Source organism: Archocentrus centrarchus, chromosome 4 (assembly GCF_007364275.1).
Source record: "Archocentrus centrarchus isolate MPI-CPG fArcCen1 chromosome 4, fArcCen1, whole genome shotgun sequence".
Classification (NCBI taxonomy): domain Eukaryota; kingdom Metazoa; phylum Chordata; class Actinopteri; order Cichliformes; family Cichlidae; genus Archocentrus; species Archocentrus centrarchus.
In genome coordinates, this window is record NC_044349.1 from 37,376,826 (window position 1) to 37,390,211 (window position 13,386).

The 13,386-nt window shown below is 43.9% G+C and overlaps 1 protein-coding gene across 1 annotated transcript; it reads left to right on the top strand.

Moving 5' to 3' along the window:
* Positions 1-2,355: 2,355 nt before the first annotated feature.
* LOC115779203 (tetratricopeptide repeat protein 39C-like) lies at positions 2,356-12,888 on the top strand. The gene is made up of 14 exons (XM_030727735.1): positions 2,356-2,853; positions 3,514-3,562; positions 4,454-4,582; positions 5,022-5,136; positions 5,800-6,160; positions 7,277-7,445; positions 7,751-7,844; positions 7,941-8,048; positions 8,139-8,248; positions 10,139-10,262; positions 10,346-10,443; positions 10,530-10,634; positions 10,738-10,776; positions 10,861-12,888. The coding sequence occupies exons 1-14, from the start codon at positions 2,708-2,710 to the stop codon at positions 10,948-10,950; spliced, it is 1,737 nt and encodes a 578-aa protein (XP_030583595.1). The 5' UTR covers positions 2,356-2,707; the 3' UTR covers positions 10,951-12,888.
* The last annotated feature ends 498 nt before the right edge of the window (positions 12,889-13,386 follow it).

The following is a 13,386-nucleotide window of genomic DNA, read 5'->3' on the forward strand; positions in this document are numbered from 1 at the left end:
CACACACACACTGAGGGTTTGTTGACCTTTGTTTGGCCACGTGACACGCCGAGCCAGTCACGCACAGTTTGTATGAGATATCATGAGTATGATTATAAACTACTGATTATAGGAGACGTATGAGGAATTAGTGAGCATGTTTAAATTTGGTATCAGTGTGTCATGATTTATGAAGTGAATGATCATTAGGCTTAATCTGAATACTTTTTAGCAACAGCTAATGATGTGCTTTTTGCTTTTCACGGTTCATTAGTTCACAGCACAAAACACACCTTTCACAGGTGAACCTGGGTTTTCTGGGCACCTGGATTTAATGCCTGGAAAGCGCTCTGGGTCAGCCTGCTGTCTGAAATGTGCTCCATAAATAAAATTGACTTGATGTTAACACAAAACGGTTATTATACTCAGACGTTTTCATCCTTCATGTTTGAGATCTTTTCTGTTCCAATAAAATAATTCAACACGTTTCACTGAGCTGATTTCATAATTTGAATGTTTGAATATAATCTACAGGTAATCAGTCTGCTGAAGTACCAACTGTGATGACCAATAACTCCTTGACAATTGACATTAATATATTTTTACATGCAAAACTTCATCATTTTGTTAAATAAATGCATTGCAAACTTTTATTTGTTTGTTTATTTGTTTGTTTATCCACCAATAATCCACCATTTTTTCCAGTCTGTGTAATGTTACAACCGCACAGTTAAAAATGATGCATGCTGATGCCGTTGAGCCCACTTTAAAAACACTTTTTAATTAAAACCTGTTGATGATGAGTGTGTAATATGAGCCCACCGCACACCTGCTGACTTTTCTTTTCATGACTAAATTGTGTCATGGTATTTCTGTGTGTGTGTGTGTGTGTGTGTGTGTGTGTGTGTGTGTGTGTGTGTGTGTGTGTGTGTGTGTGTGTACCTGATAGCCAATAGCCACACCTTTGTGTTTCAGTGGGCGGGTCTTCCTGGGTTCCCGCTGTCCTGCTCAGCACACCTGGATGTTTGGCTGTGACTCCTGCCAGAGAGGTGCTGGTGTTTATGGCCTTACCTGTCTGTGGGTGTGGACTCCGTCACCCTGTGCAGTTGTTTATTACCCTAATTGTAAATAAAGCTTTGAACTTTTAGTCACCAGTCTGTGTTTGAGTCCAGCTGCTAGCTGATCCATGACGCAAATATGTTATAGCAGGTAATTATTTTAACTTCTGACATCTAGAAACAAGAGAGGTCATTAAATTCATACGCAAAAATCATAAATGTGTATGTGGGTCTCCATGCTGGAAGGCTCAACATGCAGGCCTCAGGTCAGCCTCTTCCAATTATAATAAGTGAAGTCACTTAAATAGACTGGGCCTAACTTTCTCGGTATTTACATATTTATAGGACTAAAACTTCCCTGTGACATTTTTACATTTTAGCTCAGCCTAGATGCAGACAGTACAACTAAACGCGGACGGCCATTTCCCATCTATAAGCATCTGTAATAACGATCAGGTAAATAGTCTTTCACTCTCTCACAGTCAGTTCCTACAGCAGCTTCCTGACCTGTCAGCCTGATTTTACTAAGTCCGGGGACTCTTCATATGTAATTTTAAATCCTTAATTTAGTGATGCTGATCATTATCTCACTTGTGATGTGTTGATGGAGTGTTTGAGCCATTAAGAGGCCCGCGTGGCTGAGACTCCTGCGGTGATTAAGGACCTCTGCTCTGCAGTTAAGAGCTGTTGTTCAGATATTATCAAACCCAGTGTTATTGCTCCTGTTTATTATAAAACTTGGTGAGCTTTTGTTGCATTAATCAGTGCTCTTTTAAGTACTTTATTAATTTCATAATACCTATACTCCTTAAATGGAGTATACTTAAAACACCATTACTTTATTTTTTTGAGGCAAGTTTGCATTTTTTTTCCAAGTAGGCTAAAGTCAACTTAAACAGAAAGTTCATTATTTCCGTGGTGGCCTGAATGGTGTTAATGGAGACAGTTTTGGGTTGTTTGCCTGTTTTTATATGGATTTAACTTAAAATTATACATTTTTAACGCACCACCTGTGAGCACACAGTTGCTGATTCTTCCGCCGAACAATTTTTATGGCAAGTGATTTAAAAAAAACCTAACGTGCACAAATCCGACAGATGTGATGCTGCTCACCTGTCATCGCTGCGCTGTCAGCTGGCGCCTCTGAGTCCGTGGGTGTGGAGGGATGGGGGGCTGACAGGATTCATCGTGAGCGCTCCTTACCTCTCCTCATCCCTCCATCCTCCCGGCGATGCGCTGTGCGTTATGACGCCAGGCCGTTTGACGAGCGCATTACGTGGGGCTGTCAGAGCAGCGCAGCAGCCGCGTTATGTAATTCATCGGGTGTTGCTGCGCGGATCTTTTTATCGGATGGCTGATTTAGTGAAAAATAACTGTGTGCTGGCGTTTGACTGAGCTTACAGGCGGCTGCTGTCTGCAAGTACAATGCTACCTGTAAATTACCGGAGCGCAGTTTGATAGCGCCTGTCTGGGGCATCAGCGGCCCATCCCTGAGGCGCACAGACGTCTGGAGCCTGCGGAAGCTGCGCCGCTTTTTTTCTCTCTCTCTCGCTCTCTGTTTAAAGCGTTCTCTTATCTCAGAGGAAATAAACCAATGCGGGTTTGGTTCAGGGAAGAAACACGATCGATTTTTGTTCGTTATTGCGCTGGTTTGAGCTGTGGCATCAGCAATGGCGGGTCCCGAGCAGTCCCAGCAGCAGCAGCAGGTAGAGGAGAAGGCAGAGCACATAGATGATGCTGAGATGGCTCTGCAAGGCATTAACATGCTGCTCAACAACGGCTTCAAGGAAAGCGACGAGCTGTTCAGGAAATACAGGTCACTGTTTGATCTTTTCCCCAATAATCACTGCAATCATGCTTTAAGTGTCTGAAATATTGCATGCGTAGTAGTATGTACATACACCTCAAACTGAAGAATATATTTAAGGAACTTGACGATCAGGGAGGATCTGATTTCTCTGACACCTCCAAACGGAAGTAGTTAAAAATAAGTTAAATAAGGAAAGAAAAGGTTAAAGATGTCAAGTATCCTGTTATTTCTTCTTCTGAAACAAAATGATTTGCTGGTTTTCTTTGTAACATATTGTAACCTATTGGTGGTGATAACCAAGACATTTAGAGACTTCAGTTTTAGCTCTGCACAGTTGTCATATTGTGTATTTTTACACACAGCAGATTAATGAAATTGAAACTGTTTGCTGCAGCCCTGCATGGCCCTGGTAAATCCCTGCACTCAGACACTTGCTTTTTCCTCCGTGCATATCACACACATAGTCCTTGACACCAGTCATGACAGCTCAGAATCAGAGACCTGCTTCTGCTCTGCTTGTGCCAGCAGGAGAAGTTACTGTCTGCAGCTCCCTTCAACATTTTTGCGCTTGGTTTTGAATGGCCAAAAACTGCACAAAAAAACATGAAAAAATTGTGTTCCAGTGACATCTGCGTTTCTTTCCCCCCGTTTCTGTTCTCTCTGTAGGACCCAGAGCCCACTGATGAGCTTTGGGGCCAGTTTTGTCAGCTTTCTGGTGAGTTTTCTCTCAGCCGGTAATCCAAAAAGTTGGTAGAAAAAATAACAACGCACCCGAAAGAGGTGTGAAAGATGCGGGAGCAGAGTTCAAATCATCACAGTTCATAAAGAAGCACCCAGGTATTAAGACCTCATTGTCACCACTGCATCTTCTCCTTTGATTTGCTTTTCCATCCATTAACATAATGGACGCCTCTTCCTCTCAAGAACAGCATCACTCTGCAGTGAAGCACATTACTGAATGCTTCAGTGATGGCAGATGAGATTTTTCACAGCATGGTGGTCACACACACACACACACACACACACACACACACACACACACACACACACACACACACACACACACACACACACACACACACACACATGCACTGTGTCACTCCCACTCGTGTCCGCACTCACACAGCTTGACGTCATCCTCTGCCCCCAGATGCTAAATGGCCCTGACGGCTACTGGGGGCGCTGACATCTGACCAATCATTGCAGGCGCTCACACATGGCCAGTAGTATTTAGTGCATCATGGAGAATATTATTACAAGCTAGTATAAAACCACAAAATCCATTGCTTTTCTCGATGTAAGAAAGTAATATTGTTTTTATTTAGTATTTTGTATTATGTGATCATTTTCTGCTGGGTTTCATCTTTCCAGCTGTCTCACTCACAGCTGCACAGATGTCGCTGTGTTCCTCCATTCATTATTTTGCAGAAAGAGCCCTTTGTCCTTTCCTGCTTTTAAGGCTATTACATAACGCTCCTTCACTCTTTGACTGTAAGCTTGCTCAAGCATAAACCTGTCCTGTTAAATAATACAAATTCATATCATAATAATAATGTAATCAGTGAAATATCATTAGACAAAGACTTTTTCCTGCCTTTCACTGCAGAATGCCATGATGACATTTGAGGAGGAGAAGATGCAGACTGCCTGTGATGACCTGAGGACCACCGAGAAACTGTGCGAGAGCGACAGCGCCGGAGTCATAGAGACAATCAGAAACAAGATTAAAAAGAGTGTAAGTGCAAAGCTATTGAAAATAAGAGTTCAAAGTGTAATTATACAGCCGTTTGAAGGGCAATGAAAAAGAAACCAAACTGCAGACTAAACTGATGAGAGAGCTTCCACTGAATTTGGGGCCAAACTGAAATCCAGAGATGCTGTTAGTACCAATTTAAATGGATTCCACTGTTGCTGGTATCTCCTTATATCGCAGCCAGCGCAGGCTGCAGTTCAGATAACTATGTTAGGATCCTCAGCATTAGGCGCAATGATACAGGCAGTAATGAGATCACTCACAGATTCAATTAGTACTCCGGCAAAATGTAATCAACAAACTGGGCGAGGAGCATTGGGTCATTCGGGAAACTCCCTGTTCCTCCTGACCTGGCCGGCCGCTGGGGAAACACAATGCATGCTGTCGACTGAAGGTGTGTGTTTGTGTGTGCTTGTTACAGATGGACTCCCAACGCTCCGGCGTTGTAGTTGTGGACCGCCTGCAGAGACAGATAATAGTCGCTGACTGCCAAGTCTACCTCGCTGTGCTCTCCTTTGTCAAACAGGAGCTCTCAGGTAATCAAGAAAAAACATCACAAGCCTGAATCTGCGTTCCTCATTAAGTAAACCAGGATGTGTGTTATCAGAGGGCTGTTGGTCCTTCATGACCAGGATGGCTGGATTATGGCCAAAATCAGAATTGTTTTGGTAAATACTGTATTTCATTAACTTGTGCATTTTTTTTTAAATTATAAAATTAACCTATTTATAGGGGATGTTCTTGAAATATGATTTAATTAAAGAACAATGTGAGGTGGAAGTGGTGGGGGCGCAGGGTTAGCTGTTGGTCCACGCTGGCTGCATGTCTGATGCTGTCAGATCCGACATTCGGAGGTCTTCAACCTGCCAGAGCTGTAACACACAGTCTGTGTGACGCCCACTTTAGCCTGTGTGAGATGAGTTTGGAGAATTCACCCCCTGCACACTCTCTCCAGGCAGCTTCTTCTGCTCCTCAGCAGTGAGAATGAGCCTGAAGCAAACTAAATGAATCTCTTTGCTTCTGGTCTGAATTTGACACAAGCTGGCAGTCGATAGATTAAAATATAATCAGTTAGATAAATTAGCTGTAAATGAGCAACCATAACAGAAGGTCCTGGGTTTGGGGGGTTTGTGCTTCCACCTCAGCATGTCAGTGCAGAACCTCTTACAAGATATCTTGTTCACTGTTTCCTCTGACAGCGTATATCAAAGGAGGCTGGATTCTCCGTAAGGCTTGGAAAATGTACAATAAGTGCCACAGTGACATCAGCCAGCTGCAGGAGTCCTATCAGCGGAGGTCCTCGGGGAACCAGGACTCCCTCTCAGCAGACAATGCCAACCACAACACACCTGTGGAGAACGGCGTCACGGCCGAAGCCCTGGACCGCCTCAAGGGCTCAGTCAGCTTCGGCTACGGCCTCTTCCACCTGTGCATCTCCATGGTACCGCCACACCTGCTCAAGATTATCAACCTGCTGGGTTTCCCCGGGGACCGACTCCAGGGCCTCTCCTCCCTTATGTATGCAAGCGAGAGCAAGGACATGAAGGCCCCGCTAGCTACGTGAGTGAGCGCAGTCTTACCATTTCTTACATCAGGCTTCTTCCCACAGCAGGAACTCAGGGCTGAGGTTTTCCTACAGGAGCAGCTCCCTAATCTGCTCTTTCAGACGCTCTGTTTCCAGACTAGGATCCATAAAGCTAACAAGGTGGCATATTACATGCCTTTAAACAACATAAATATCAACAACAGTGAGGGAGCAGAGGTGGATGATGGTTGATCATTGATGCTATTTGACGAATGCAGCTGCTCTCCATCATCCTTCGGAAATGTTTCATGCCACAAGCTGCAGTTTTTCAGTGGCACTCAGAGCCCTGAAGAGCTCCTGTGGGGGTCAGAGAGGCACCTGCCTCCCTAAAAGGTTCCTGCAGTAGAAAATGGCCTTTGGAAGGACAGAGAGAACACAGCTAGAATTAAATATAGTAAAAGTAATTAACAGCAGTTCATTCAAGATTAATTACATATGCTTAATTTATGACTCACAAGCTTTTTATATATTAAAAATTAATTTTATGCAATGGGAAAGGTGTTTTGCTTCATCATTATTTTCCAGCTGTTCCAGCTGAGGACACTCTTTAGCTGCCCAGCACCAACTGACCACAGAAGTCAGTGACTTAGAGCTAAAAAAGCCTGATGTCAGTGCTGTGATGCTGCGATGCAACAAACAAACCAGGATTTTCAGACACTGCTTTTCTAAACCTGGAGTGGTTCTTTTGCTTAACTGCTGGTTAACCACTTTCCTTTTACAAAATAGGAAGATACCCAAAACTTGATATATTTAATGTTTGTCATAAAAGGAGAACTGTCATGTATGAGTTCCTCTTTTCCCTCTTATCTAAATTTAAAACAGTCTTACTGAGGTTCCTTTAGCGGCTGTTTTGGGGTGTATGATTATATAACATAATCCTTGGCAGGCAGTCGGGGTTCTTTCCTGGCCCTGGAGAGAGAGCAGTTGACAAAATAATCTCACTTTTGGGTTTGAAAATTAAATTTTAATCTCGAGTTTTAAGCCACATTGAGTTTCTAAGTTTATGCGCTTAATTCCATTTCAGAGAGAGATTTGAAGCAGCAGAGCTGTAGCGGACCTCTCTGAGCTGACTCTCCTCTGTTGTTGCTCAGGTTGGCCCTCTTGTGGTACCACACAGTAGTGCTGCCTTTCTTTGCTCTGGAGGGCTCGGATACACATGCAGGGCTGCTGGAAGCGAAGGCTATTCTGCAGAGAAAGTCGGTGGTTTACCCGAACTCGTCTCTCTTCATGTTCTTTAAAGGACGGGTCCAAAGGCTGGAGGTACGTACAGCGGGGTTGGTAATAAGATCGGTCAACAAGTCCATCATAGCTGCAGATGGTTTATTTGTGTTGTGTTCCATTAGAAATACACAGCAGGTAAAACATATGTCAGTATGAAAAATATCATTCATCCCCAGCACAGCAGGCGCTCTCTGTTCAAGCACATACAGTTAATAAGCATGTCAGACAGTCCATTAACTCACCGACATCTAATCAACCACCTACTGATCTGTCATTCAGCACATGCATGCAGTCTGTGTCTAACATGATTACCTGTTGGTGTGTGCTCTCTCCTCTGTCCCCAGTGCCATATCAACAGTGCTTTGGCCTGTTTCCATGATGCATTAGAGCTTGCATCAGACCAAAGAGAGATCCAGCATGTGTGTCTCTATGAGATTGGTACGTGTTTCCTCATCAGGTCAGTCGTGACATACTGGCAGCTGACAGACTGCAGCGATGGATTGATTGTATTCTGCTTGCTTGTTTTTGGCTCAGGCTGGTGTAGCATGATAGAGCTGAACTTTGAGGATGCGTACAGGGCATTTGAACGCCTGAAGAACGAGTCTCGTTGGTCGCAGTGCTACTATGCGTATTTGACTGGAGGTAGGCCTGCCATACACAGAGAAACTGTCAGACACTGTTAGGATGCTGTTACCTTTAACTCCTCTCGGTCCTCTGTGTGTGATGTTTCAGTGTGTCAGGGTGCTTCAGGAGACGTGGATGGAGCAAGCGGAGTTTTCAAAGACGTGCAAAAGCTCTTCAAGAGAAAAAACAACCAGATAGAGCAGTTTGCTGTGAAAAGGGTGGGTGTGCTTCTGAAACCTGCTTTTAGAGGGCATCCTACCACAGAGCAGAGGCAAGGAAGGGCCAGGAGTGGCACCCCTCTGCCCACCAAACTCAACCAGTCTAACCCAAACTAACCAGCCTGTTAGGGGCCTACACACATTCTCTAGGAACTCTAATTTTTTTCATAGGCATAGGTGAATGTAGCCATCACTAATGACATGAGTCTTAGTCAATGAGCATACTCGGGATAATCCTCCTATCTGACATGCAGAATGGTCATAATGTACAATGTTTTATTCAAAATGATATGAAACCAGCGACTGAGCCTGTAAGGACATCAGGAAGGCGTTTACTGAGGTCACAGGAAGGGAGGCCCACTGTCCCACAGATACAGATACAACTTCAGGTCTGTGGGCACCCTGAGGGGCTTCCCCTGGTGGTCATTAGAAAGAATGCATGTTTAAGGCAGTTCCATCTTTTATAGGTGGATTTTTCCTGCACCCTGGTGGCTCGTGAAGGTACTGCACAAAGACATTATTAGGGCCCGAGCACAACCTGTGCGAAGGCCCTATTGTAATTGCTTTGGACATTTAGGCAAATGAATCGCCTAAATGAAAATTTATGTATTTTAATGGTTTCAGGCATGGCCCTCTCAAAATGGCTCTACAGCGCCACCTTTAGTTCAATTCCCACTGCTGTGTTTCACGTACATGTATGAAATTTGGTACACATATGTAACATGTCCAGATGAACAAAAAAGACAGAGGGTCCGATGGCCTAAACCCAGCAGGAAGTCCACCATTTGGAATCAAATGGCTGATTTTAGCCATTTCCTGCCCTTATACTCTATCTAATAACTCTGAGGTTTTGGATGTTATCAACTTCATATTTGTTTTGTCTTATCTTACACACGAGGGGGAATCTGAATTTCAAAAATGGTGAGTTTTCACCAGAGGGCGTGGCCGTGACAACACAGGGAATTTCAATCATTCGCCAGGAAAATTTGATTGTCTCTCAATGAAACCTGCATTATCCAATCTGGATCAAACTAATTAATATTTACTGACAGTCACAGCGCCACCTAGTGGGAGCAGGAAATGTCATGTTTTACACTTTGAGGTACAGCTCCGAGGTGGTTGAGCAGAACCATCTCAAATTTCCCCTGAAAAGCCTTCAGGAGTTGGCCTTACACTGTTTTCAAAACTGTGAGTTTTCGCCAAAGGGCGTGACCCTGGCAGGATGGCAACGTTCGGTGTTTCGCCATGAACACAAAAAGGGCCGTAACTCAAAGCCAACTTGCCCAATCTGCCTCAAACTTTAGTGGTTTGATAAGCCTCCCGCCCTGAACACAATGATATGCATAAAGTCCCTTTGGGTTAAGATGGAGAGCAAAAGATAAATTTTCCCATAAACGAATGAAACTTGTTACAGACCTTCTGTACAACATCACAATCAACAAACCTCCGAGTGAGCCACAGGTCGATGTGTGCCACGGGTGCGAGGGCCCGATCATCACCGCTTGTGGTTTTAATTTACAAAATGTAATTTAAATTTTGTAATTAAATTTGAACTTAGAATGAAATATTTACATTTCAAATATTAATGGTCATAAAATAAAGCCAGGGGCAGAAGTTACATGCTACTGTTCACTTATCTGATGCGAGTGGTGGTGGTGGGGTCAAATGGCTCTGGGGTGGTAAAAGGAGTCAGCCTCAACAACCAAATCAACAGAAGATCAAAAAGAATCCCAGTTTTTTTGAATCAGTTGAGAGTTATATTAAGAAAAGCTTATTAGGTATGGATCCTGTGTAGTTCTGTGTCCCAGTAAGGCTCTCAGCCTCTGTGTGTGTGACTCCAGCACTGCACGAGTGTGTATCGAGACGTTTTCCTACATGTTCTGTCTGCAGGCTGAGAGGCTGAGGAAGAGCTCGCCCAGCAGAGAGCTGTGCGTTCTTGGTGTAATCGAAGTGGTTTATCTGTGGAAAGCGCTGCAGAACTGCTCCTCATCCAAACTGCAGATCATGAATCAGGGTTAGTGGAGCCCGCCAGACTCAGATCAGCATAACCTGTGTAATATGTGGCCTGTGTAATCATTTCCTGTTTTGTGTGCTCAGTGTTACAGACTTTAGATGATGCTTCGTGCAGAGGCCTGAAACACCTCCTCCTCGGTGCCATTCATAAATGTCATGGAAATATGAGAGATGCTGTTCAGGTATCAGTGTGCAGTGACACGTTGAGAGGCTTTGCAGTCGGCAGTTTTACTCATTTTGCTTCCTTTTCATTTCGTCTGTGATGCAGTCATTCCAGCTGGCTGCTAGAGATGAGTACGGACGGCAGATCAACTCGTACGTTCAGCCGTATGCCGTCTATGAGCTGGGATGTGTGCTCCTTGCAAAACCAGAGGTCAGCCTGCTGGTCGCAGCTCTTTATTATTTGCTTGCGATTTTGGAGGTGATTGTGACCATGTCCCTGAATATAACCTTATGTTTTCTATATTGCTATTCAGACAGTGGGAAAGGGGAGATCACTGCTACTTCAGGCAAAGGTAAAATAGTAACACTCATTTATTAAACTGCAACTTTATCAGGTAATATTAAATACATGAATGCACGTGCATATTATGTTTTAGGAGGATTTTACAGGCTACGACTTTGAGAACCGACTTCATGTTCGCATCCATTCAGCCCTGGCCTCTTTGAAAGAAGTCGTGCCCGTGTGACCTGGAGCAACAATGGCTGAATTTTTAAGCCGTTCAGAGTAACTGTTTGACGTCCTAGTGAAGGACTTGGGGGAAAACACGTTTGTCGCCCCACCCAGTCAGACTGATTACCAAGAGTCATCTCAAAATAGCTAGTGTGGTGATTACTAGCGGGCTTAAAACTATGCCTAAAGTTTTCAAAGTTATACTTTTATAGATGTATCTTGTTAGCCAGCAAGTTAGCCACCAATACCTGTGTTGTTGCTGCATGGTGCAAGAAATATTAAAACGGCAGATTATTTTCATTGTATGATGAGGTGAATCATAGACATCAAGCTAAATAAGAAAATCTTGGCGTTTTAAGAATGTGTTTCTTTTTGTAGCTGTTTTCACCCCGAACGCGTCCACGTCCTCTTTCTGGGTGAAAGAGATGAAGCTGATGTAAATTCTTAACCCTGAGGAAAAAGAACAGACTCATTTCCTTCCATCTCTTACTGCTCCTTTAACTGTTTCCTCATGCATATGTGTAAGCTAGCTTGTAACAGTTTTCCTCATTGACGCGTGTATTTGGGTGACTTTAATTAAGCCTCTCCCTTCAGTCAGCAGTTCATTCAGCACATAAACACTTAATGAGAGTGAAATTCCCTTAATAGTAATTTTACAGTGAATAAGATACAAATGACAGTGTTTTTTAAAACTTTAGTGCCATGTGATCATCTCACTGCAATATTAAATATACTAAATTATTGTCAGTCCTTAAACACACCACATGTCATGAATACGAATGAGTACAATTAAATATTTGGTTTCGTACATTCTTACACAGACAAATGACAAATTAATGGAAAGCCAGTAGTGGTTCTTTTCCCACCGTGCCATCCTTCTGACGTCATTTTTATCCAAATCAAGAATAAAAAAACATCCACGCTGTATTTTAGTGGCAGATGGCTCAGCACTCTGACTTGTGTCTTTGTTTCCCCACATAAATCATATATTCAGCTTGCTTTCATGCTCATTTTTTAACCTTGTCCTCTGCTGTGGACATGTGCCACACAAGTGAGGCCAGATCCACAGTTTAAGGACAACTTCACTAGTTCTGTTATGCTATGGAGGGTATTTTGGTGGCCTGGTTTTGGACCACTGCCCAGATACATGCCAGATGCATTTCAAGATGCTCTCATCCTATAATGAAAGATTTGAATCCTTTGTGGCCATTCCAGGATGGCAGTGCCCCATCCAAAAGGCACGAGGTCTCTCAGAATGGATTAAGTATAAATATGATGTGAGTCACATGCTGTGGCCTTCACAGTCACCAGATCTCAACTCACTGGAAAACCCGTCACACTCCCAGACCAGTCAAACCAACACCTGAGAGAATATCTTATAACCGAATGGTGTTAAATCCCTCCAACAGGGTTCCAGTGAATCAGCGCCGAGGTACACTGCAGCCCAACACCGTACTACTGCTGGCTTTTCCTTTAATTTGTTACATGTCTGTAAATTATTAAAAAGCTTGATAATGTTTCAGCCGTTATTTCAGTATTAAAGTCCTGTTTTTCCTAATTAAACTTCAGAAAATCTGCTTGTGTAAATGGACATGAGTCTCAGTGGGTCTCAGTGGGTCTCAGTTACTACGTTTCCACTGCCGAAGTGCCGGTGCTTACGCCAGTGCTGGTGTTGGTTTCAATGAACCGGCGAAAAGCTTAAGAAGGAGCCTGAGTTTCCACCGTGTTTCTGTGACATGATTCTTTACGTATGAGTGTGGGCGGGTCCTCGTCTGGACACGGAAGCTGAAGGGCATAAACGTGGGAGAACACGCTCCCCTGTCTTGTGCATTTTATGGTCTAAACCAGGGGTGGGCAACTCCAGGCCTCGAGGGCCGGTGTCCTGCTGGTTTTAGATGTGTTCCTGATCCAACACACCTGAATCACATATAGAAGTCATTAGCAGGACTCTGGAGAACTTGACTGCAGACTGAGGAGGTCATTCAGCCATTCGAATCACGTGTGTTGGATCAGGGACACACCTAAAACCTGCAGGACACCGGCCCTCGAGGCCTGGAGTTGCCCACCCCTGGTCCAAACCAAACTACTGCAGCATCTGTGTGCAGCACAGAGGGAAACACAGACAGCGATTAGAGCAAGACAACAAGTACGCACTTTGTGTCCTTTTATCTGTGATATGAACTGATACAAAGCAGCAAGTTCAGCCTTAGAGCCCAACCTAATTCACAGCCGTGAAAATCGCATCACTTTTCTCATGTAATACACACCATGCAGTGAAATAGCGGTAGAAAACTTTACGTTGAGATGGCAGAGTCACGCCCTTGTGCCGCTTTCGTCACGCGTTCTTGGTTCGAGCTAGCTTGTGGGGCTGAGTTGAACCCGTTTTTTGGCCAAGCACCGAGTGGAATAACCACTGAACAGTTCAAATACTGGCACAGGTATCCGGTCGGTG

What these genes read in the sequence shown, in the direction of transcription:
- LOC115779203 (XM_030727735.1), top strand. Translation starts at nt 2,708, where the DNA reads ATGGCGGGTCCCGAGCAGTCCCAGCAGCAGCAGCAGGTAGAGGAGAAG. An exon ending in GAAACAAGATTAAAAAGAGT is followed by an intron (nt 4,583 to 5,021) that starts GTAAGTGCAAAG and finishes TGCTTGTTACAG; the next exon opens with ATGGACTCCCAACGCTCCGG. An exon ending in TGTCAAACAGGAGCTCTCAG is followed by an intron (nt 5,137 to 5,799) that starts GTAATCAAGAAA and finishes TTCCTCTGACAG; the next exon opens with CGTATATCAAAGGAGGCTGG.